This window comes from Thamnophis elegans, chromosome 12 (assembly GCF_009769535.1).
Source record: "Thamnophis elegans isolate rThaEle1 chromosome 12, rThaEle1.pri, whole genome shotgun sequence".
In the NCBI taxonomy this organism is placed as follows: domain Eukaryota; kingdom Metazoa; phylum Chordata; class Lepidosauria; order Squamata; family Colubridae; genus Thamnophis; species Thamnophis elegans.
Window position 1 is genome coordinate 7,986,099 of NC_045552.1, and position 25,070 is coordinate 8,011,168.

General features: G+C 45.6%; 1 protein-coding gene across 1 annotated transcript; it reads left to right on the top strand.

The window, feature by feature from the left end:
- Positions 1-3,279: 3,279 nt before the first annotated feature.
- LOC116516061 (sialic acid-binding Ig-like lectin 11) lies at positions 3,280-23,077 on the top strand. Its single transcript, XM_032228433.1, has 11 exons — positions 3,280-3,445; positions 9,652-9,788; positions 10,979-11,383; positions 12,674-12,718; positions 13,034-13,279; positions 16,293-16,358; positions 16,681-16,932; positions 17,836-18,168; positions 19,596-19,683; positions 21,481-21,601; positions 22,310-23,077. Exons 2-11 carry the CDS (start codon positions 9,689-9,691, stop codon positions 22,526-22,528), a joined length of 1,875 nt encoding a protein of 624 aa, XP_032084324.1. The 5' UTR covers positions 3,280-3,445; positions 9,652-9,688; the 3' UTR covers positions 22,529-23,077.
- Positions 23,078-25,070: the final 1,993 nt, after the last annotated feature.

The following is a 25,070-nucleotide window of genomic DNA, read 5'->3' on the forward strand; positions in this document are numbered from 1 at the left end:
AAGGTCACTCAGGTCGATGGGCGCTTCGCCTTAGCGAAGTAATGTAATAAGGGTTAACCGGAGAGGCAGTTTCTGTAAGCAGGGCAATAAAGATTAGGCTAGAAACAACACCAGAATGCTTCCTTCCTGCCTTCCTTGCAGGATTAGTCCTGTAAAGTGGGAAAAACCAAAATGGAATTTCTTCCAACAACCGGTTCTCTGAACTTTTTAGAAAGTTATCAACCGGTTCTCCCGAATAGGTGCGAACTGGCTGAATCCCACCACTGGTGTTTCCCCAAAAATAAGACAGGGTCTTATTTTCTTTTGACCCTCGAAATAAGCACTTGATCTTATTTTTGGGGTGGTCTTATTGTTTTTGAGGTTCAGGAGGCGGTGAGCATGGTCACCTCATGACTGCTGCTCTGTTGCAATATTTTTGGGAGGGCTTATTTTTAGCGCATGGACTCAGAAACCCAACTGGCCTTATTATCTGGGGAAGTCTTATTTTCGGGGAAACGGAGTACCTGTAACAAGTCGAGAAAGTTAACAGAATAACAGAGTTGGAAGGGACCTTGGAGGTCTTCTAATTCAACCCACTGCTTAAGCAGGAAACCCTATACCATTTCAGACAAAAGGTTGTCCGATCTTCTTAAGAACCTCCAGTGTTGGAGGAGCACCCACAACTTCTGGGGGCAAGTCGTTCCATGGCTTAATTGTTCTGTCAGGAAACTTTTCCTTAGTTCTAGGTTACTTCTCTCCTTGATTCGTTTCCACCCAAGACTCTCAGGGCTGGTTTGTATGACATGCTAAGCTGGCTAATTTTAGCGTTGTTTCATTTTTCTTTGCTGGGTGAGCTTGGGCCAATCATTGTCTCTCAGCCCAATCCTCACAGAGTTATTCTTGTGGGGAAAATGAGAGGAGGAAGGAATATTTTTAAAAAGATTTTTTGTTCTCTATATACAATTATAGGTATACATTCACATAGTTATTCTTTTTCCAATTTGTCATTCTTATACATTTGTCATTCCATTTACAGGGTTATAACATACTGTTTGGGTTGCTTTGTTTACCACCCCTCGTCAGTTTTGACACCATCTTCTTTTCCCTTTCTTTTCTCCCTCCCTTCCTTCTCTACTTCCTTCCTTCCTCTCTCCTTTCCCTTCCTTCTTCCCTTCCCTCTCCCCTACTCCTCTCTTCCCCTTCCCCTTCCTACCCGTTCTCCTTCTCCCTATCATCTTCCTCTCCTCACCTCTAGCTTCCTTCCCTCCTCTTCCTCTCATCTCCTCTGGGAGGAGGAAGGAATATTGTGGGTGATTACCATAAGGCAGTAAATAAAATAAAATGCTCAGTTTCGGTCGGAGTTGGACTCCGATTCTGCAGATCCAGCCGAGGCACAGGGGGATAATCTGGTAGACCATCGCTGGGTTGAGTTTCAGGATGTTGCCCCTGGGGACGTGGACAAGGCCATGAGAGCTGTGAGTGCCTCCACATGTGTACTGGACCCGTGCCCCTCCTGGCTGGTTGTTAACAGCAAGGAGGTGACACGGGGCTGGATCCAGGCAGTTGTTACCGCCTCCCTTCGGGAGGGGGTCTTTCCCCCCGCACTCAAAGCGGCGGTGGTGAGACCCCTCCTGAAGAAACCATCTTTGGATCCAGCCGTTCTTAACAATTATCGTCCAGTCTCCAACCTCCCCTTTGTGGGGAAGGTTGTTGAGAAGGTGGTGGCCTTTCAGCTCCAGCGGTCCTTGGAGGAAGCTAGCTATCTTGACCCATTCCAGTCCGGCTTCAGGCCTGGCTACAGCACAGAAACCGCTTTGGTCGCATTGACTGATGACCTCTGGAGAGCCAGGGACAGAGGCTATCCCTCCATCCTGGTTCTCCTTGACCTCTCAGCGGCTTTCGATACCATCGACCATGGTATCCTTCTGCGACGACTGCGAGAGGTGGGGGTGGGAGGCACTGTTTTGCAGTGGTTCTCCTCTTACCTCTCGGACAGGTCGCAGTCGGTGTTAGTTGGAGGGCAGAGATCGACCCCTAGGCCCCTAACATATGGGGTGCTGCAGGGTTCGGTCTTGTCCCCCCTACTTTTCAACATTTACATGAAACCGCTGGGCGAGATCATTCGGCGGCACGGGATAAAATACCACCAGTATGCGGACGATACCCAGTTGTATCTGTCCGCCCCGTGCCAACTCAATGAAGCGGTGGACGTGATGAACCAGGGACTTGAAGCTGTTAGGGACTGGCTAACAAACTCATGCTCAACCCAGATAAGACCGAGTGGCTGTTGTGTTTCCCTCCCACCAATTTGGCAAGTATTCCATCGCTCAGGCTGGGGGGGTCAAACATTACACCCCTCAGACAGGGTCCGCAACTTGGGAGTCCTCCTGGACCCACAGCTGACTTTTGAACACCATTTGTCAGCTGTGACCAGGGGGGCATTTGCCCAGGTTCGCCTGGTGCACCAGTTGTGCCCCTACCTGAACCGGGAGGCTCTCACAACAGTCACTCGTGCCCTTGTGACCTCTAGGCTGGAGTACTGCAATGTGCTCTACATGGGGCTGCCCTTGAGGAGTATTCGGCGACTTCAGCTAGTCCAGAATGCAGCCGCGCGAGCGATTGTGGGTGCACCTCGCTTCACCCACATAACACCTATCCTCCGCGAGCTGCACTGGTTACCTGTCAATCTCCGGATACGCTTCAAGGTGCTACTTGTCACCCATAAAGCCCTCCATGGTAGTGGATCTGGGTACTTGAGAGACCGCCTACTGCCAATTACCTCCACACGACCTATTTGATCTCATCGATTAGGCCTCCTCCGAGTTCCATCTGCTGGTCAATGCCGACTGGCAACCACGCGGAGGAGAGCCTTCTCGGTGGTAGCTCCGACCCTATGGAACAATCTCCCCGTGGAGATTCGTACCCTCACCACCCTCCAGACCTTCCGCACAGCCCTCAGAATCTGGCTATCCCGTCAGGCCTGGGGATAAGATTGTAACCCGCCCGAATGGTATGAATGTTGTGTTTTAATTATGTATTGTCTTATATGTAAAAAGTCTGTTTTCCCCCCTTTCCTTTTTGGATTGTGAGCCGCCCTGAGTCCCCCCAGGGAAAAGGGCGGCATATAAATAAACCTTCTAAATCTAAATCTAAAATAAAAAATAAAAAACAAAAGATGCAACTGAAATTCTGTCCCAAATGATCCGGAAGGCATGTTGTAATTGAGGAAAATATCATATGCATCCCCTTGCACACATGCTCATACACTTCTGCTTTTTCTTCCCGATACTATCTCTTAATTTCTGAAAAAGTCTCCCCGTGATTCACCCCGACAGTCTGTGTCTCACAGCAGAATCAGTAAGCACCGGTCGTGGTGGGAAGAGAAAGTAGATTATTTAGCCATAATAACGGAGAGAAAAAATCTCATCGGCGAAGGAAGGGAAGAAACCTGGAACGAGAAAGCAAGGTATGGTCTTGTGTTGAGTTTAAGTAACTTTTCTGAGGGATGTCATGGTGTACTTTCATTCGAATGCTGATCCACTGGATAACTCTTGACTCAAATCATTCCAGAAAATAAATCCTGACACTAGTCTTAGATTTAAAAAATTATGTTTGTGTGTGTTTGTGTGTGTGTGTCTGCAAGCACACATGTGGGAGCTTTTGAGTCATTGTTGTCCCAATGATTGCTTGAACTAGTCCCTGTAGTTTTCTTGACAAGGTTTTTCAGAAGCGGTTTGCCCTTCCCTTTTTCCCAGAACGGAGAGAAAGTCACTTGCCTTTCAGGTTAAGGCAGGTCCGGAATTGGCAGCCTCCCAGTTTCTGGCCTGACACGTTAAGCCACTACACCAAACTCTCTCTCTCCAAACTGGATTTTAGATGCTTTCTTTCGTAAACCAGAACTGAAGAGCCAAGGTGGCGCAGTGGTTAAATGCAGCACTGCAGGCTACTGCTAGATCAGCAGTTCAGCGGTTCAAATCTCACCGGCTCAGGGTTGACTCAGCCTTCCATCCTTCCGAGGTGGGTAAAATGAGGACCCAGATTGTTGGGGGCAATATGCTGACTCTCTGTAAACCGCTTAGAGAGGGCTGAAAGCCCTATGAAGCGGTATATAAGTCTACTGCTATTGCTATTGCTATTGCTATTGCTAGAACTGAATTTGAGCCTTAACTCCACCTCAACGAGAAGTCAGGATTGCTGAACCACAGGGTCATACATAAAAATACTACGGTTGTGGCAATTGTCTTCTCATTCCTCTAATGCAGTGTTTCTCAACCTTGGCAACTTTTAAGACCTGTGGATTTCAACTTCCAGAATTCATGCTGGCTGGGGAATTTTGGAAGTTGTAGTCCTCAGGTCTTAAAGTTGCTAAGGTTGAGAAACACTGCCCTAATGGAATAGAATAGAATAACAGAGTTAAAAGGGACCTTGGAGGTCTTCTAGTCCAACCCCCTGCTTAGGTAGGAAACGCTACATCACTTCAGACAAATGGTTATCCAACATCTTCTTAAACACCTCCAGTGATGGAGCTGCCATAACTTCTGGAGGCAAGCAGTTCCACTGGTTAATTGTTCTGACTGTCAGGAAATTTCTCCTTATTTCTAAGTTGCTTCTCTCCTTGATTAGTCCCCCCCACCATATTGCTTCTTGTTCTGCCCTCAGGTGCCTTGGAGAATAGTTTGACTCCCTCTTCTTTGTGGCAACCCCTCAGATATTGGAAGACTGCTATCATGTCTCCCCCTGGTCCTTCTTTTCATTAAACTCCCAGTAGACATATCCAGTTCCTGCAACTGTTCTTCATATTTCTTGTCTTATGTTTGTGATAATGTTTTCCTTCACCATGCAAAAAGTCTTTGATTCTTCTACACTGTTCTAAGGATGCTTTCAATGTTTTGTTTTATTTTCCAATGAGTTATTTTTCTAGTTTCTGGTTTACTCTTTCAAGGTTAAAGAGCATGCAAATGTTGCTGCATTCTATTATCAGTGCCATCACTCCAGATGTTTTCTGGCTTATTTTGGCTTCCTAATCTGAAAATGGTTCTTTGTTAACTTCTTCCTTGGGGATGGAACCAAAGTGCAGGGAAGCTGAAACCTAGCTACAAAAATGGAACAACATTCACACAGGTCTCTGTCACCTTGTAACTGAGATAAGGGCACAAGAAATCCATGGGAATTTCTTCTTCCTTTACGTCACGTCAAAGTTAGTTCCCCTATATTAAGAGGAAATCAACCAATCATCAACACAATCCATTGTTAACATGAGAGGACAGAGGGTAACTAGGCCTTGCACCCAAAAGGGAATATGTCCAAGCAACTACTACGAAGCACAAGATGGATAAAGATGCACAGAAATATAATTACTATAACCCCACTAGATATACCAGTAGGACTTGCTTTTGATACCCATCTTTCTTAACGGCTTCCTAGATTTTTCTATAATTACTTAGAACAGAATAACAGAGTTGGAAGGGACCTTGGAGGTCTTCTAGTCCAACCCTCTGCTTAGGCAGGAGACCATACACCACTTCAGACAAATGGTTATCCAACTTCTTCTTAAAAACTTCCAGTGTTGGGGCATTCACAACTTCTGGAGGCAAGTTATTCCATTGATTAATGGTTCTGACTGTCAGGAAATTTCTCCTTAGTTCTAAGTTGCTTCTCTCCTTGATCAGTTTCCACCCATTGCTTCTTGTCCCGCCTTCAGGTACCTTGGAGAATAGCTTGACTCCCTCTTCTTTGTGGCAGCCCCTGAGATATTGGAAGACTGCTATCATGTCTCCCCGAGTCCTTCTTTTCATTAAACAAGACATACCCAGTTCCTGCAACCGTTCCTCATATGTTTTAGCTTCCAGTCCCCTCATCATTGGTTGCTCTGAATCGGGAGGCTCTCACAACAGTCACTCGGGCCCTTGTGACCTCTAGGCTGGAATACTGCAATGTGCTCTACATGGGGCTGCCCTTGAAGAGCATCCGGCGACTTCAGCTAGTACAGAACGCGGCCGCGCGAGTGATTGTGGGTGCACCTCGGTTCACCCACATAACACCTATCCTCCGCGAGCTGCGCTGGCTACCTGTCGATCTCCGGATGCGCTTCAAGGTGTTATTAGTCACCCATAAAGCCCTGCATGGTAGTGGATCTGGATACTTGAGAGACCGCCTTCTGCCAATTACCTCCCTGCGACCAATTAGATCTCATAGACTAGGCCTCCTCCGTATTCCATCGGCCAGCCAGTGCCGGCTGGCAACCACAAGGAGGAGGGCCTTCTCAGTAGTAGCCCCGACCCTTTGGAACGAGCTCCCCGTGGAGATTCGTACCCTCTCCACCGTCCAGGCCTTCCGCACAGCCCTTAAGAACTGGCTAGCCCGTCAGGCCTGGGGACAAGGATAGCCGCCCCTCCCGAATGATGAATGTATGTTGCTTATTATTTTATTATATGTCTCTATGTCAATGTTTGTATTCCCCCTCCCTGATTTTATGTGAGCCGCCCTGAGTCCCCTCAGGGAAAAGGGCGGCCTACAAATATTAATAAAATCTAAAATCTAAAATCTAAAATCTCTTCTCTACACTCTTTCTAGAGTCTCCACATCTTTTCTACATCGTGGAGACCAAAACTGAATGCCATATTCCAAGTGTGACCTTACCAAAGCCTTATAAAGTTGTATTAACATTTCACGTGATCTTGATTCTATCCCTCTGTTTATGCAGCCTAGAACTGTGTTGGCTTTTTTGGCAGCTGCTGCACACGGCTGGCTCCTATTTAAATGGTTGTCCACTAGGATTCCAAGATCCTTCTCACAGTTACTACTATTGAGCAAGGTACCACCTATACTGTACCTGTGCATTATCAGAAGTTCATAGTTTCTGTTCTTCCTTAACAACTTTGGGAATTCTCTGATGCACAGTAGATCATCATAAAGCTTCAGATCCTACATCCCTGTCTTAGATTTAGTGGGAAGGTCAAGAGACATCAGATCTGAAGTTCTTGAAGTCTGCCTGGCCTTCAAAGAAAGATTATTTCAGAGTTTATTGGAAGAGGCTATTGGAAGAGGCTAGGATAAAGTTACAGATGTCACAGGAATTGGATTGTTTTCCTTTTTAATAATCAAGATTTCCCAAGTTCTTAGTCTATATTCCTCATGGCTATTGTGTAGTGGTGGGATTCAACTTTTTTTTACTACCGGTTCTGTGGGTGTGGCTTGGTGGGATTGGCAGGGGAAGGTTATTGCAAAATCCCCATTCTCTCCCGATCAGCTGGGACTCGGGAGGCAGAGAATAGATGGGCGTGGGGCCAGTCGGAGGTGGTATTTGCCGGTTCTCCGAACTGGTCAAAATTACCGCTACCAGTTCTCCAAAGTAGTCAGAACCTGCTGAATGCCACTTCTGCTACTGTGTGAACAAGTACTTTCTCCTAACTTACTACACAGGAAAATCAGTTACAAAGAATGTGAACCTCTCTCCAGTTCTAGGTGTGTACCATCACACATTCGCTGGAAAAAAGATTGCACAATGACAAACAGGATACGCACATATCTTTCTGCTACCCCACACGTCAATGTCAGTGGAAGATGGTGCACCTCACCTAGCAGAGGTTCTCCCAAATGTATTCCTTTGAGCAAAGAGAACATGGAAAACATGGGAAAGTAGATCTTTTTTTCCCCCTTGGTAAAATTGGAAGAGAGTGTTGAAAAAACAGCCAGATATATTTTCAGTGCAGCACTATATACGATAACTAATTGAAGGAAGTAACTTGAGAGTTTGTTTTGATGAAGTAAACCGACTGAATTAAGCCAACTCTTTGCTTCCTTTTTGAGGCCGTTGTTTTGAAGAGAATCAGAATCTGGCTAAGAGGAAGTGGGAACCAAACAGACTCTGCATTGTCTATTTTACTTTTCTTCAGAAATTTTTCCCCCTGACCCTAAACTTACACTTCAAAGTAATTAACAGTCATTTCGGTTCCCATAAAAATACTTTCTCTTTTCCTAACTGACTAAAATACAGTAATGTCTTTTATTAATTAAAAAAAAAAGAACACATCACCTCTTCTCTAGACCAGCCAAAATATCATGCCGAACAGGCTTAGATGTTGTCAAAAGACTAAAATGTCAAATAAGAATCACGGTCAAAGTTAATAATTGTAACTATTGGGGTTGCTCAGATGGGAATCAAACAGAAAGCCACTCTTTAACTCATGGGTGTCCAACTCAAGGCCGGGGGAGGGGGGGGCAGATCCGGCCTGGGGGGTGCTTAGATCTGCTCCGCGGGGCTAGCAAAGGACTGGCCCACAGTGCCTCTGCCAGAGAAAACGGAGGACGGAAGAGGGTCAGTGCCACCCTCCCAGGCTCCGTTTTCAGCCACGATGGCCTCCTGCTGCTCTCTGCCAGTGAAAATGGAGCCTGGGAGGGCCACACACTGCCCTGCGGAGCTCCATTTTTGTCAGCAGAGGCACCATGGGATGGTCCTTTGCTGTTTGTAGGGCAGCCCTGCAGGCCAGGACTAAGCACCCCATGGACTGGATCCAATCCCCAGGCCTTGAGTATGACACCCCTGATCTATATCATCTATATATCTATCATACTTATATACCTACCCTATCTCTCTCTCTGTCTCTCTCTCTGTCTCTCTCTCTCTGTCTCTCTGTCTCTCTTTCTCTCTATCCATCCATCCATCCCCCCACTCTCTCTCCATCTCTCTCTCTCTCTATCTATCTCTATCTCTTTCCATCCATCCATCCCCCCACTCTCTCTCCATCTCCATTTTCATCTCCATCTCCATCCATCCATCCATCCATCCATCTCCATCTCCATCTCCATCTCCATCTCCATCTCCATCTCCATCTCCATCTCCATCTCCATCTCCATCATCTCCATCTGCATCTGCATCTACATCTCCATATCCATCCATCCATCCATCCATCCATCTGCATTTTCATCTGCATCTCCATCTCCATCTGCATCTTCATCTCCATCTCCATCCATCCATCCATCCATCCATCCATCCATCCATCCATCCGCATCTGCATTTTCATCTCCATCTCCATCTCCATCTCCATCTCCATCTCCATCTCCATCTCCATCCATCCATCCATCCATCCATCCATCCATCCATCCATCCATCCATCCATCTGCATCTCCATCTGCATCTGCATCTGCATCTGCATCTGCATCTGCATCTGCATCTCCATCTCCATCTCCATCTCCATCTCCATCTCCATCCCCATCCCCATCCCCATCCCCATCCCCATATCCATCCATCCATCCATCCATCCAAACAGGAGCCTGTTTTCGCTTGCAGAGCACTTGGGCCACCACAGATGCCCCTGACCCGAGTGACATAAAGCTGGCTATCCCCCCCCCCCCCGGCTATGCCCACCCTGGCCCCCAAGCTCAAACACAACCCTGATGCGTCCCTCAATGAAATCAAGTTTGACATGCCTGTCTTAACTTATCCAAACTTACTGCCAAAATATTTCAGGTGGATTCTGTTAAGGTAGCCCTGCATGGCTAATCCATTCTGGTTAGGAGGTGGTCTGCTTAAGGTAATCGAACAAGTTCTACCTTCCACCCCAACACGTTGGATGCCCTTATTCTTCAAAGGAATCTCTGTGACAGTTGCAAACATTTTTTTTTTGCTTCTTGTAAGCACACCAGATCACACTGCTTCTCTTCCTATTATAGAGCTCATCCTTCCAAATAAATATCAAGATAAAACAAGATGCTAGAAAATCAGACCGCTGGTTGGATAAGTCTTCTTCCTTGTAAGAGAAAGAAACTCTTTCTTTCTTTGGCAGCAATCTTGGCCATCCTCTGCAAAGGTAGGTGCAATGTAGTAAAATAAGAAAAACAAATATGGAATTAAATATTATTGTCCAGTTGAGGGATAAGGTTGCTCTACTCTGATTTCAGTTTCCTTTGGAGCTGTGGTCTCCACTCTCTTCTCGTACTGGAGACTTGTGATGTTTCTACCAAATTTGGTTTATTTAGAAATGCCTAAGTTGATCAGTCGCTTGTTTTGAGAAGCTAAGAAAGATTAGGACTTGGATGAGAGACCTGCAGAGAATACTAGAGCTATAAGGTAGAATGAGAAACTAGCAATAGTCTAGACAGAACGTCAACTGTGTAACCCTGGCATAGATATAATAGAGGGGTGTCAAACTCAATTTCATTGAGGGATGCATTAGGATTGTGTTTGACCTCGGGCCCCGAGGTGGGTTCCTACCAGTTCGCACCTATTCGGTAGAACCGGTTCGTCAAATCTACCGAACCGGTTAGAAGAGGTTCCACCAGTGGACCCGGAAAGCAGGCCACACCTACAGAAGAGGTTCCAAATTTTTTTGAAACCCACCACTGGTCCTTGGATATGATTATTCTACACTATCATGCTCATATTTATAAAGCTCAGTGCCTCTGTGGAAGGTAAGGATGACTACTGCGTTTGTGGTGCAATCAGAACATTTCATGCGTTGTTTTAACGCAAACCAAAGATGCCTTTTAAAAAACAAGTTTACATCCTATTCTTATGCATGCCAGTGCTGTGTGTGAGGTAATTTAAGGTGGTTCTGACAAGTGTCGTCGGCATCTTCATATCCGGTCATATGGTCGGCGAGCCACTCCCATCTGGTCACATGGGTGGCAAGCCACTCCCACAAAGGAGGCCACACCCATAGAGTAGGTTTGAATAATTTTTGAAACCCACTAGTGCCTCAGGAATGGGGGTGGGGGTTAACAACAGTGTTGTTGTTTACCAATATAGCCAGATAATGCCACAACTTACAGAACTCTAAACTGCTGAATGACATCTTCCCTTTCAGTCTCTGGAGACCACTGTTATGGTGGAGAGGGTGTGCAGTGGAGATATGGCCTCATCTTTTGGGTGGGTTGACAACTTGTGATGTTCTCCATTTTATGAGCTGGTCCTGCAAGAAACCTTAGGGGGTTTTCCAGTGTTTTCGTTTAGGTTTTATCTGTATCCATATTATTTTTTGTCTTGTTTTTCTTGGATCAGGAATCAGAAGTCAAAGGGAATGGACGTATACAATCACCGTGGAACTTTCTGTCACCGTACAGCGTGGTCTTGCTGTTCATATTCCATGCCAGTTCACGTATAACCAGGAAGACCAGCGGTGGTCTGAGAACATATTTGCTTATTGGATTAAGAAACACTATTCCTTCTGTTCTCCATCGGTTAATCAAGCCTGCAGGCCTGTTGCTACCAACAAACAAAATGAGGGAGTCGAACGTTCGGCTAAGAACCGCTTCCATTTATTAGGAAATCCAAATGAAGGAAATTGCTCACTTTTCATCACAGATGCTCGCATAGAAGATGAAGGGGAATACTTCTTGAGAATTGAGGGGCAATATAACTTAAAATATTCTTTCGTCAAGAAAACACTTAATGTTAAAGTGATAGGTAGGTAGTTTTCTGTTGTTGGATGAGCTGTTTTGGTCTCTTTTATATAGTGAGGAGATCAGAAAAGATCTAGGACCGAGGTGTCAAACTTGATTTCATTGAGAGCAACATCAGGGTTGTCTTTGATCTTTGGGGGGGGAGGTGTAGACAGGGTGGGCGTGGCCAGCTCAACGTCACTTGTGTTGGGGGTGCCTGTGGTGGCCCAAGAGCTCTGCCAGCACAAAAGGGCAACCAAGCTCCATTTCCAGCTGCAACGGCCACCTGCAACCCTCTCAGTGAAAACGGACCTCGGGAGGGCTGCCTGCAAACCTCCTGAACTCTATTGTCACTGGAAGAGCCACTGAAGGCTGGTCTTCCCCTGTTTTCTAAACACTCTATGGACCGGATGTGGTCCGTGGGCCTTGAATTTGACATCCCTAATCAGTGGTGAAATTCAAAAATTTTTTTTACTACCGGTTGGGTGTGGGTATGGCTTGGTGAGCATGGTGTAGTTTGGTGGGCGTGGCTTGGTGGGCTTGGCAGGGGAAGGATACTGCAAAAATCTCCATTCCCAGCCCACTCTGGGGCCAGCCAGAATATTTGGTATTTGCTGATTCTCCGAACTACTCAAAATTTCCACTACCAGTTCTCCAGAACCTGCTGGATTTCACCCCTGCCTCATATCTAGGAGAACAGCTATTCAGAGGTATGAGTGAAAAAAACCAAGATAGCCACTGTGGCTGTGTGATTGAAGCCTCCTCTCGTTCCTCTCTCTGTCAAGATCGCCATACTGCCCTGCCAGCTATGTTTTGTCAGATGCCAGTCTGCCAATACAACTGTGGGGGGAGGGGAGAGCTGGGCTGCAGGGAGGCAAGTGGGGAGAGCTGGGCTGCAGGGAGGCAAGGGGTTGGGATAAGGGGGAATTGAAACTATGCCATCCTCTGCCATCCTGTAAGAATTGTTGGCTGGTCCAAGGTGTCACATCATAGAATGCAACACCTTCCAGCCTGCCAAGCCAGGGACGGCTACCAAAACAATTTCTTTGAAAGCAGTTGGACATGAGGAAATAAACCAAGGGGGAAGGTGCAGAGAAGGGAAGAGCTAACCCGATGATTTGGGTGTGAAAAATCAGATTCGGCTTTGCTACGCTGTAACCGCTTGCCTTTAGTTAAATATACTTTCACTACGGAGGGAGTCGAGAGTCTTTCTTTTCTAACGGGACAAGTTGGGACAGCTGACCCCGTCTTCTATGAGCTTGCTGACCTTATATACCTTCTTGGAACTTTAACTTTTCCTCTTCCTGTGTTTCAGAACCAATCCAGAAAGTTACTATCAGAGTGAACAACAGAGGCTCTGGTGAGATTTCAAACCATGGATGTTTTTGCAGACCCCTTCAAGCACAATACAGAGGGCGGATTCTCTGCTTGGTTGTCAAATGTTCTTGCAAGCTGGAAACCTTTCCCCCTTTTATCTGATCCTTCCATAAGCAGCATCCCCCCCCCATTTTTTTTTACAAGGTCAAGGTTGTTTGCATTATATATTTCACAAATGAAACCAAACAACCAAATCTTCAACTACCTTGTTTTTCTGAAATTATGTCAAATCTGGGGAGGAGGCTTCCAGTTTGCAGTTTTGGGTAGTTCCCTAACTGATGCTCGTAAATCCTTGCAGGCTCCCCATCTTCGCCACTCAACCCTGTGATAACCAAGGAAGGAAACACTGTCACTCTGATTTGTACTGCTGATGGTACACCACCTCCCACTCTATCCTGGATGAAGGAGAACCAGCAAATTGATAGTCCCACACAGCAGAGGCTTCAGCTGCGTGAAATTGGACCAAAGGATGCTGGGAAATATCAATGCTTGGCAAACAATCTGTATGGATCTCTCAAGACAACGGTTGAAGTGATCGTCCAGTGTAAGATTTCATTGTTGTTGGGTTATTTAGCTGAAAACACTCAATCCACTATAACAGTGATCCAGGAAACATTCCCACTTCATTTGGTGCAGAAGACCATGGTCAATGCATTCTTACCCCAGGTGAATCTTCCGTTAATGGAGGTCTCTGCAAATGTGTGTGGATGAGAGTCCCTATTGTTTATCTAGGTTGGGGTGTCAAACTCAGTTTTTTGGAGGGCTGCATCAGGATTGTGTTTGACCTTGCGAGGCTGGTTTGGGCATGGGCAGAGTGGCCATGGCCAGCCCAACATCATTTGTGTCGAGATGTCTGGGGTGGCCCGAGTGCTCTACCAGCGAAAACTGGCTCCCGAGCTTCGTTTCTGGCTGCGACGGCCTCCTGCAACCCTCTGCCAGCAAAAATGGAGCTCAAGAGGGCTGCATTTCTCCATTTCTCAGGCAGAGGCACCATGGGCCGGTCCCTTGCTGTTTCCAGGGTGGCTCCCACGGACCAGATCTAAACACCCCATAGGTTGGATCCAGCTCGCGGGCCTTGAGTTTGACACCCCTGATCTAGGTGAAATATCAGACGGTCTTTTGCTTTAAATTAGTTTTTTAGTTACAAGATTTTGCACAGATCAAAGTCTTAGCCAGTGAGCCACCACATCCCTGTAAAAATTAATGGTATCATATCTCTTAATCCTTTGTCAGCCACAGCTGCTGTCTTACAGTCATACAAGAGTTAACAAGGAATGGAGCCTTCTAAGAGAAGTTGCCATAAGTATTGGTGCTCAAACTACAATTTTCCTTTCTTAAAAGCATTTCAGTTGCACCTCCTTTTGACCACAAAAGAACAGGCTACGCACTTTTTAGGGGAAGTTATGATTGTATCAGCCGAGGAAAGGAATATGGGTGTGGTGTCACATTTCCTAAAATAAAAGTTGAGGGAGGAAAGCTGGACCCATTAGCATAATACATTTCTCTGCTCTGCTGCTTCAAACCCTTTTCGTTCAGCTTTTGGCCTGCTTCACTTTGGAGAGACAGCTAAACCATGCAGAGGTGGGTTCCTACCAGTTCGGATCGGTTCGGGCAAGTAGGTAGTAAATTGGCCTGCCACGCCCCCGAACCGGTTCTCTCGGCGGCACCTACGGTGCCATCATCTTTCTTCTGCTTCTGTGCATGTGCAGAAGCATTTTTAAAAGTACTGAGCAGGCGCACGGCGCATCCCTGAGCAAACCCACCCCTGATACTGTGCTTCCCCAAAAATAAGACAGGGTCTTATTTTCTTTTGACCCCAAAATAAGCACTTGGCCTTATTTTCACGGAGGTCTATTTATTTTTGAGGTACAGGAGGCGGTGAGCATGGTTACCTCACGGCTGCTGCTGTGTTCCAATATTTTTGGGGAGGGCTTATTTTAGTGCATGCGCTCAAAAGCCCAATTAGGCTTATTATCTAGAGAGTTTCTATTTTCAGGGAAACAGGGCAGGGGTGGGTTTCAACCGGTTCGCGGCGGTCCACGCGAACCGGTTGGTTGGCAAACCCGGAAGTAAGTAACCCGCCTGTCCGCGCTCCTTACTGGTCTTTGAAGGCTTCTGCGCTTCCACGCAGGTGCATGGCACATACAGTGCCTGCGCGATTCTCCGCGAGCAGCTGGAGCATGGCACAGGCGCTAAGACGCATGCATTAACTGCGCGCATGCATGAGGACGCCGCCGGCCCAGTTCCAACCGAACCGGTTGGAATGGGATAAGGAACCCACCACTGAAACAGGGTACCAATCTATTCTACCCTATCGTGAAGGTTGGGGAGGATGGAAATTATAACTCAAAGCATTGCGGGGAGATACAAGATTAGAAAAGGCTGCCTCAGGACAAACTGTTTGCCCCCACTAAAAGCAGATAAGAATTTCTTCCTCAACAACAAAATTGTATTGAAATGTTAGGGGTTGTGCAGCTGCATCTGTAGAATTACTGTAAGAATACGAAATCTGATAGCCGCTTGTTTCTTCTATCATTGCCACTTTTTTTACACCACCACACCCACATCTGATAATGAAGATTCTCAGAATGCCAAAAGGAAGTTTAGATTAGAAATGATTCCACTTCCTTCTCTTTCCTAACTTTCCTCCTGCGAACAACGAGGCTAATAACGTCATGAAAGGAATACATGATGTGCCCTTCGGAAAATGTGTACAATGAAGGATGCAGGAAATATAGTCAGTAGTCCAGAAATGGGTACTTTATTGTCGGGGTGCTGGGCTGATAGAATGGGACTACTGGCCATGGCCAATTGTCCTAGAGCCAGGAGTGGGCTTCAAAAATTGCAACAATGAGTTTGTTGCCCTATTGATGGGTGGGCGTGGTCATGATGGGAGTGGCCTAGTCAGCCTCCTGCATCGCGTTGGAAGGAGGGGGCGTTTTCACCTTCCCCAGGCTTTCCTCGAGCCTCTGGGAGGGCGAAAACTGCTTCCCCCTGGGCTCCAGAGACTCTCTGGAGGCTGGAAACAGGCCCATTTCTGGACCTCTAGAACCTCTGGTAGGCCCATTTCCCCCCTGCCCCAAGCTTCCGTGCAGCCCTTGCACATACCTAGCATTACAAATGGGCTGTGTGGAAACTCCTGGGACGGGCAGGATGGGAGGGGCAGGCCAGGCGTGGACAAGCAGGGTGGCATTTGGTGGTTCGCCGAACTGGGCAGAATCCTAGCTAGAGGATCACCCGAACCCGTGTGAACCCCCAGCAGCCCATCCTTGCCTAGATCCCTATGTAGAAGACTACAGAATTCACAGAGTTTGAGTCTTTTATTTCAAACTTCCGACTCCTCATTCTGGAGTGTGTTTAGAAAAGCCATGAACGTTTGGCTCTTCACCCTTTGGTGAGAGAAAGTGAGACCCCCCCCCCCTTGTTTCATCACACTTGTCATCTACGGAGCTCCGAAGCAACCTTTAAGAGGCCTTGCAAGCCAGAGATCTTACCCTTCTTCTCCACAAAAGCTTTTCTCTTGGGAAGTTTGACATGGTTGTTTTTTCCCCCCACAGATCGTCCAAGGATGCTGGTTTTCAACACCTCCCAAACTCACAGGAGAGGCTCCATACTCTCTCAAGGTACTTTAGGATCAGTGGTGAAATTTAAATTTATTTTTTTTCTACCGGTTCTGTGGGCGTGACTTGGTGGGCATGGCAGGGGAAGGATATTGCAAAATCTCCATTCCTACCCCACTTGGGGGCCAGCAACCATAGGTGGTATTTGCTGGTTCTCTGAACCACTCATAATTTCCACTACCGGTTACTGTCAGAACCTGCTAAATTTCACCCCAGTTTAACATGCAATTATGTGCAGGGTTCCTCTCTTTTCTGAAGGATGCCTCTGGCTGGCTTGACCAAGACTCTCCCATGGAAATGATGGACTCTTTAACTCTGGTTTCAGGTTGCTTCAAGGAGCTGCCCAGTGGCTCTGAGTTGACAGCCCAAGAAGGTGACTCATTGGAGCTGTTCTGCCAAGCAGATAGCAACCCTCCAGCCACAACTAGTTGGGAGAAAAGAGACGGCCACTTGCAGAAGCCTCTAGATAACCAATTGCGACTGACCAACCTGACTGTTGAAGATGAGGGTGTCTATGTGTGCACTGCTACAAACATGCTCGGCACAGTTCAGGGGTTCTTCCGGCTCTCTGTGACATGTGAGTAAATCATCATCCTCTAGAAGGAAGATATTTAAGCTGTTGACTGCTTGAGCTATATGACCTTCTTCATCCTTGGTATTCTGACCCAGGTTTCCCAAGAGCATGAAGCTAACTCCTTGTCCCAACAAAAGCCCCTTTTCTTAATTAACTGTGAATTCTGCTCATTCCCATCCAGCAAAGTCTTTCAAGGGAGGATTTACATCACAGACCTTATCTGGCTTGGAGAGCTGCCAGGCTGATATCTACAAAACTTGGCAAGGAGTCTCAGAGAGTCATGAACCAATTAAGTGAACTAATTGTCTCCTGCAAACTCTACTCCCCTTTTGCCCCTCTCTTATTTCCTCTGGGAGGGGCCATTCATCGTCCATCTGTGGCCTTACTCCCAAGTCAACCCCTTTTCTTTAGCTGTTCTCTTCCTCTGGCAACTCTTTGCATGTGCACACTGGGAACAGGCTCCAGCTGTTCTTCTGCCTCACTGATGTCTAACTCTGAAGGCAGCTGATGTCAGACGGCTCTGGCCCCCTCTCTGCCTCTGACACAGAGCCCTCATCAGAGCCTTCCCCAGACTCCAGGACTGACCCATGTTCCTCCGCAGACTTCTCACTGTCCGAATATGCTGCCAGCTCTAACACTTGGCAGAAAACCAGTCAAGGCTCAGTTGGGCTGAAGAGAGAGAGAGAATTGAAGAGTGATTCCTTGCTACCACAAGCCAAGAAGGACGTTCATAACGAGGGAGGTCCCATGCGGGTTGGAGTCCTATTATAGGACAGTGAGACTCTTATCAGTGACACTTTTGTGTCCCTGACAGTCCTACCATTTTCCTTTTCATGCAGAGAAGCCTTGCAAATCTGCTACAAAATCTTAACGTTTGAATTATATGCCTCTTTTGCTCTTTTCCAGATGCCCCAAGGCTCAGCAGAAGCCCCCAGAAAAATACAACATGTTCTTACCATGACAATGATTTCCTATGTACTTGTACCTGGGATGCTAAGCCACTCCCCCAGATCGAGTGGGAGGTGGATGGGGAGAGGATAACCGAGGAGAGCAAGAGAAGAGGAAACTGGACAGTCCAACCTTCAGTCCAGAAGAATGAGGCCACCAGTACCTTAAACTGGACTGGCAGCTTAGATAGAGATCATAATATTATCTGCATGGGGAGCAATTCTTATGGAATCCAAAGAATGCAATTCCTGTTGAAGGCCAAGAGAGACCCAACTTCAGAATCTTCCATAGGTAAGGAACTCCACCAGGTGCATGTAAAGGTATCTGGGAATTACCTTGAAAGGTAGAAGGAAAAACCCACAGCCTAGACAATAAGAGCCCTGGTGGTGCAGTCGTTAAAGTGAAGTATTGCAGGCTAACTCTGCCAATAGCCCGGAGTTTGATCCTGATGGGCTCAAGATTGACTCAGTCTTCTTTCCTTCTGAGGTCGGTAAAATGAGGACCCAGATTATTGGGGACAATGCTGACATTGTAGATTGCTCAGGTAATCTACCTGAGGTAAAGGTAAAGGTAAAGGTTTCCCTCGCACATATGTACTAGTCGTTCCCTACTCTAGGGACCGGTGCTCATCTCCATTTCAAAGCCGAAGAGCCAGCACTCTCTGAAGATGTCTCCGTGGTCATGTGGTTGGGATGACTAAATGCTGAAGGCGCACGGAACGCTGTTACCTTCCCACCAAAGGTGGTTCCTATTTTTCTACTTGCAATTTTACATGCTTTCGAACTGCTAGGTTGGCAGAAGCTGGGACAAGTAACGGGAGTTCACTCTGTTATGAGGTGCTAGGGATTCGAACTGCTGAACTGCTGACCTTTCTGATCGACAAGCTCCGTGTCTTAGCCTAATAAATTGCTCAGAGAGAGCTATAAAACACTATGGAGAGGAATATAACTCTAATTGCTATTGTTATTGCTAAACAATGGTCTGATAAATGAAATATGAGTCCTAAGGAAGGGCGAAGAGGAGAAAACATCTCAGAATAGAATCACCCTGTTGTTTGGGAGACAATAAATGTAAGGAGGGGAGAGGTAGTTTCAAGCTTTCAAGTTTCAGTTACAAACGTCCTTGAACTTACAACTAACTATTGGGCCCAGAATTTCCATTGCTATGCATAAGTAAGTCACACCCTTTCTTTGCAACAGTTGTGAAGCAAATCACTGTGGCTGTTAAGTGAATCACACAGTCGTTAAGCAAAACTGGCTCCCTCCCCCCCCCCATTGATTTTACTTGTCAGAAGCCAGCTGGAAAGATCACATATGACGATCACATAGCATTGGAATGTTGCAGTTGCCCTAAAATTCATGCTGGTTGCCAAGTACCCACATTTGGATTCTGTGATTGTGGGAAAGCCATGGTGGTTGTAAGTGTGAGGACCACTTCTAAGTCACTTCCTTCAGGGCCGTTGCACTTGGAAAGGTCCCCGAATGGATGGTTGTAAAACAAGGACTATCTATAATGATTCTTATCTGTTTCCTTCAAGGCCATCTCCTTGATTCTCCATAGTCTTGGGAACAGAGATTTCCTCTGTCTCTAAGCTGTGTAGTCTTTGGAGCTAGACTTCCTAATTTCCTAAAATCTCTTACCAAATGATTATCAGAAGAACTAGGCTTCCTAATTCCCCAGGGTTGATTTTCCACAGAGGTCTTGGTTTATTGTTGCAGGAAGATCTAATAAGACTTTGTTCATTGCTGGGATATGTGGAATTTTTCTGGGAGCTGGAATCTTCATGTTGTGCCTATTCCTGATCAGGTGAGTTTCTCTCCAAGTCATAATGTTTTGATAGGATTGATAAAATTAAACTCTGAACAATAACTAGTATCAATCTATAAATCTCACTGTAAGTTCATCATCAGGCAAAGGTTCCCCTTGCACATATGTGTTAGTCGTTTCTGACTCTAGGGGGCAGTGCTCATCTCCATTTCAAAGCCGAAGAGCCAGCGCTGTCCCAAGACATCTCTGTGGTCATGTGGCTGGCATGACTAATCATCAAAGGTGCAAGGAATACTGTCACCTTCCCACCAAAGGTGGTTCCTATTTTTCTACTTGCATTTTTACGTGATTTCGAAGTGCTAGGTTGGCAGAAGCTGGCAAATCTTTTACGTGGCACCAGGGATTCGAACTGCTGACTTTTCTGATTGACAAACTCAATGTCTTAGCCACTGAGTCACCGTGTCCCTAAGTTCATTATAGCCAGCCTATTGGCTGCCCAGGTCCTACCTTCCACATTCTAGGTTTTCAACACATAGATGGTGACATTTGGAAGGACCATTAAATGTTGACAATCATTATGCTCCAGATCTGGTAGATCTCAGTAGAGCTGCAATGTTGAACAATTCGTTAATTGCTCTGTGAACAACACGAGTGAAGAATTGGGCCAACGTACTAATTATAATTATCATTCTTTATGGGATATTTCACTGCAAAGATGAAAGGGAAATAAAAGTAGGGAAAAGATAGAGAATGTGTGGCAATATACATGTGTTTATTGTATGCTTAAAAATGATTTAGATGAGATGCCTCAGTACATGTGGCAGAATTGATACAGCATCTCTTTAAAGCAGCCACTTTTTCAGGCTTTGTCACACAGCTGCTTTAATGAGCCACATTACATTTGAAAAAGCCACAATTTTTCAAGCATGGAATAAATCCAGTAGAATAAATGACATCTGCCACTAATTTTAATAGGTCTATTTTATTTGGATCCATCCTAAAGTAAGTAGTGGTTTCTCTAAGGTTAGAGGATTACAGGGTAAAGGTGCAGGGATTTGTTTGAAAACAAATTGCTTATTTGATTACAATCACTAAGTTACTCCCAAGTAGAGTATCTATAGTAGTGCAGAAAAACATTCTGCTTGAATCCAGATGTTTAGCCTAAGCTACCCATCTGTCATTGTTATATTTGGGATGAGCCAAAGTATGATCTACCCCACTATGGTGACATGATCTGAATCCTTAGTATTTAGTGTGTACAAAGACACAAGCCCGCAATCCAATGTAATTATGCTTTCAAATAAATGGAGTGTTGCACTGTTGTGGGAAGGAAATGCATCATTAATAAGAGAAAGGGACAGAAAAATGATGGATGTTAACCTATTAGGGGATTGGCCCAAGCAAAAAGTTAGGGATTAAGAAATCAGCTTTAGGAGGAAAAAATAGAAAGGCTGATGGATTCTTACTCTGTAATAACTATTGCTGTAGCAGTGGATTACTCTAGTAATAGAAGTTGGGCTAGATCGGGGTCCTTAAACTCTTTAAGTTCATCCACCCCTTGATGAAGTTTCTAATTGTTTATTAGCCCCCAAACATTTATTATATGAAAATAATGTAATAAATGCACAAAGATAATAGCAATAACCTGTTGGCTAGTCCTACAGTACCATTAGTTAAAGTATTGTTGATTACCCCTTAGAGAGTCCAATTAACCTTTTGGGGTCAAAATTGATCACTTTGGAGAACACTGAATTAAATTATTTCCTAGGTCCCATCCATTCTATGACTCCACGGATGTATAATAACCAAAATGTTGTCTTACTGAATTCCTGCCAGGGTTTTTAAGCAGAGGAAAGCATTGCTCGAAGCTAGCCATGTCGAAGGAACCTCTTCTGGACGAGAACCACAGGAGAAACCCAAGAATTCCAGCCATATCTACAGCAACGTTTTCCCGATGGTAGGCTTCCTATGTATCTTTGCTATTCTTTGTCTCCTGATCTGGAGAAGAAAGGAAGGAGGGAGGGAGGGAGGAAAGGAGGAAGGAAGGAAGGAAGGAAGGAAGGAAGGAAGGAAGGAAGGAAGGAAGGAAGGAGAAAGTTCAAACTAAAAATGGAATGGGATGGGATGGGATGGGATGGAAGAGAGTAGAGTAGAGTAGAGTAGGGTAGGGTAGGGTAGGGTAGAGTAGAGTAGAATAGAATAGAATAGAATAGAATAGAATAGGAGAATGTAAAAAATAGAATAGAATAGAGAATATAGAGAATAGAATATAGAATATAAGAAATAGAATCGAACCGAATGTAGAATATAGAGGATAGAATAGAATAGAATTATTGGCCAACTGTGATAGGTACCAAAGGAATTTGTCCCCGGCTCTGCCTGTGAGATCTTGCCTCTCCATATCCTCGCAAGAAAGCAGGACTTCTTGAAACTGAAGTTGTTCCAAAAGGAGCTTTTATTGAAAGGCTTGAGATGGCAAGAGGTCTTGGCGGGAAGAACTCAATCTTCCCACTTAAAAAAAAATCAGCAATTAAAAGCGGTGCAAACAAAACCCCTCTCACAGCACAGCGATGCAGGAAACGGAAAATTCATACAGAGATCTCTCCGACCAGGAAATAGAAACAGAATCTTCCCTCTTTCCCAAAACGTTGTTCCTTTCTTTCAGGGTCCAAGATTACCCCATGCTGATAAGCCAAACCCTGCTGGAAAAAGGAAGCCTAAAGCACCCCAGGGACCCACTGTTCCAGCCCCAAGGACAGCAGAGCCACCTGAACTGCAGTATGCAGCCCTAGATTTCAAGCCGAAAAGTAAAGGCATTTCAGATTTAGGCGAAAACAATGTGGAATATTCATCGATCCAAAAAAAACAAAAGCCTCAGAAGTGAGGGTTAGCATTTGAAGAAATGGGGAGAGAAAGGGGATTGATGTTTTTTGAACTTCGGTGGTGACTCAGGGTTGGCATTCACTTAACTTCCTTACCGATTTGCAAATGCATGCATTCACTCGTGCCCACCTCCGTACATGCACTTTTGGTGAAAAGAAAATGGCCTAAATGGGATGCCGTAGACCCAGGGAGGTGGGCGGAGCCACCTACAATTTCCGCTACCGGTTCAGGCGAACTGGTAGAATGCCACCTCTGCGATGACTCCTGAAGAAACCATGGATAGCCAAGAAATAAATCATCCAACAAATCAGCTCGTCATTCAAGCCATAATTAATCAGGCTCAGATTGTCTACTTCATGCCCATTATGAGGAGACCCAGCTGCAACACTGGGAAAGGAGGAAGGAAAGAGAAGAAGAGGATAACCAGCAGCAAGGGGGATGGATTCTGTTATAAGTGGCCATGGGGCAACCTATGGACCACGTTAGGGACAGATCATCCTGGAGGAAGTTTATTTACCTCCCAGAGACCTATACGATCACACAGATTAGACCTCCTCCGGATTCCATCTGCCGGTCAATGTCGGCTGGCGACTCCCCAGGGGAGGGCCATCTCTGTAGCTGCTCCGGCCCTATGAAACGATCTCCCTGTGGAGATCTGGACTCTTACTACTCTTCCGGCCTTCTGCAAAGCGATTAAGACCTGGTTGTTCCAGCAGGCCTGGGGCTGTTGATTTATCCAGCCCCATTCTAAGCTATATGAATGTTGTGCAATTTTAATGTCTGTTCTTTTTCATTTTTATATGTTCCCCCTCCCCGTTTTTATCTGTAAGTCTCTCGAGAGTGGGCGGCATACAAATCCTAATAAACCGTAAACCGTATTTACGTGGTTGCTTAAGATCTGACACTGAGTTCATGATACGTAATTAATCGATCATTCCTAAGAAACACCACATGTAATGAGAATAGGGTTACTAGATCAAAACTGTAATAATTCACACACATGTACATACATACATATTGTACATATATACATACATACTACTAAAACATTTGTCTCTCTTTGTCTATATATTTCCATTGAGTGAAATGCTGCATCGCAGAACAACAATTTCAGAACCATTGCAGTGGTGGGATTCATTTTTTTTTACTACTGGTTCTGTGGGCATGGCTTTGTGGGCATGCAGGGGAAGGTTACTGCAAAATCCCCATTCCCTCCCCATCCCCCTAACCTGCTTTCCAGCTTGGTCTCTCTATTCAGTGCAACACAAGAAGATCAGCTGGGAGGATGGGAGGCAGCAGGGGCATGGCCAGCCTATTTGCCTGTTTTCCAAACTACTCAAAACCTCCACTCCCCGTTCTCCAAAACCAGAACTATTTGAATACCACCTCTGAACCACTGGTATCTCAAATGGCTTAACTTGCAGAACGGGTCCAAAATCCAGGACCCAAGACTCCTGTAGGATTGAAATTAGACAAATGTGTGGCTGCTGCACCACTGTGCTGTTGACCAAAGGTTCAGTAGACCGGCCTCCTCCTTTGGCTTTGGAATGGGTCAACTCACCGTGACCAATTTGTCATGACCAACTCGCCGCAGAAAATGCTATAGCCCTATCATTTCAGACAAATGATTGTCCAACCTCTTCTTAAAAACTTCCAGTGTTGGGCATCCACAACTTCTGGAGGCAAGTTGTTCCACTGATTCATTGTTCTAACTGTCAGGAAGTTTCTCTTTAGTTCTAGGTTGCTTCTCTCCTTGATTAGTTTCCATCCGTTGCTTCTCATCCTGCCTTCAGGTTCTTTGGAAAATAGATTGACTGTCTCTTCTTTGTGGTAACCTCTTAGATATTGGAAGACTGCTATCATGTCACCTCTAGTCCTTCTTTTCATTAAACTAGACATACCCAATTCCAGCAACCGTTCTTTATATGCTTTAGCCTCCAGTCCCCTAAGAAGGCTGAGTCAACATTGAGTGTAGAGTGAAAGTGATAACCGGAACTCAGAGCTTTGGTTCCACTCCAAAATTACCTTTGGAGTTTCAATGACAATCATCTTCTCTCAACCTGTGGCTTCAAAACACGAGTATGACTTAAAAAGCGATGATCAAGCATATACAGCCAGATTATTCTCAGCCCTAGCAGGAAACTTTTTAAAACTACTAATTGGCAGAAGGTTCTTCTTTAGGTAAGACTGGTGACGATGAAAAATGTTTTCAAGAGGATAATCCTTTACATTCCCATGCTGGAACAAATCCAGCCATTATTCCAGGGGAATAAAAACTGAGTTAAGAAGCTGGTTTACCTTATTTCACACTGGGTTTTCCCTATTTCCAGGTGACAACTAAGGTAAGGTGCTTCGGGATTTTAGAGGAAAGGCATAATTCAGATGTTTTGCTTCAGATACTGGGATTTGGGGTTGCTTCCTTACGCCTCCTTGAGCATAAACCATTCACCAGGTGAGGTTTCTGTTGAAGGAGAACTCATCAAAGACTTAAGGTGTCTCAGTCCAAATTTAGTTGATGGCCTTGTGCATGCATGTAGGTATGA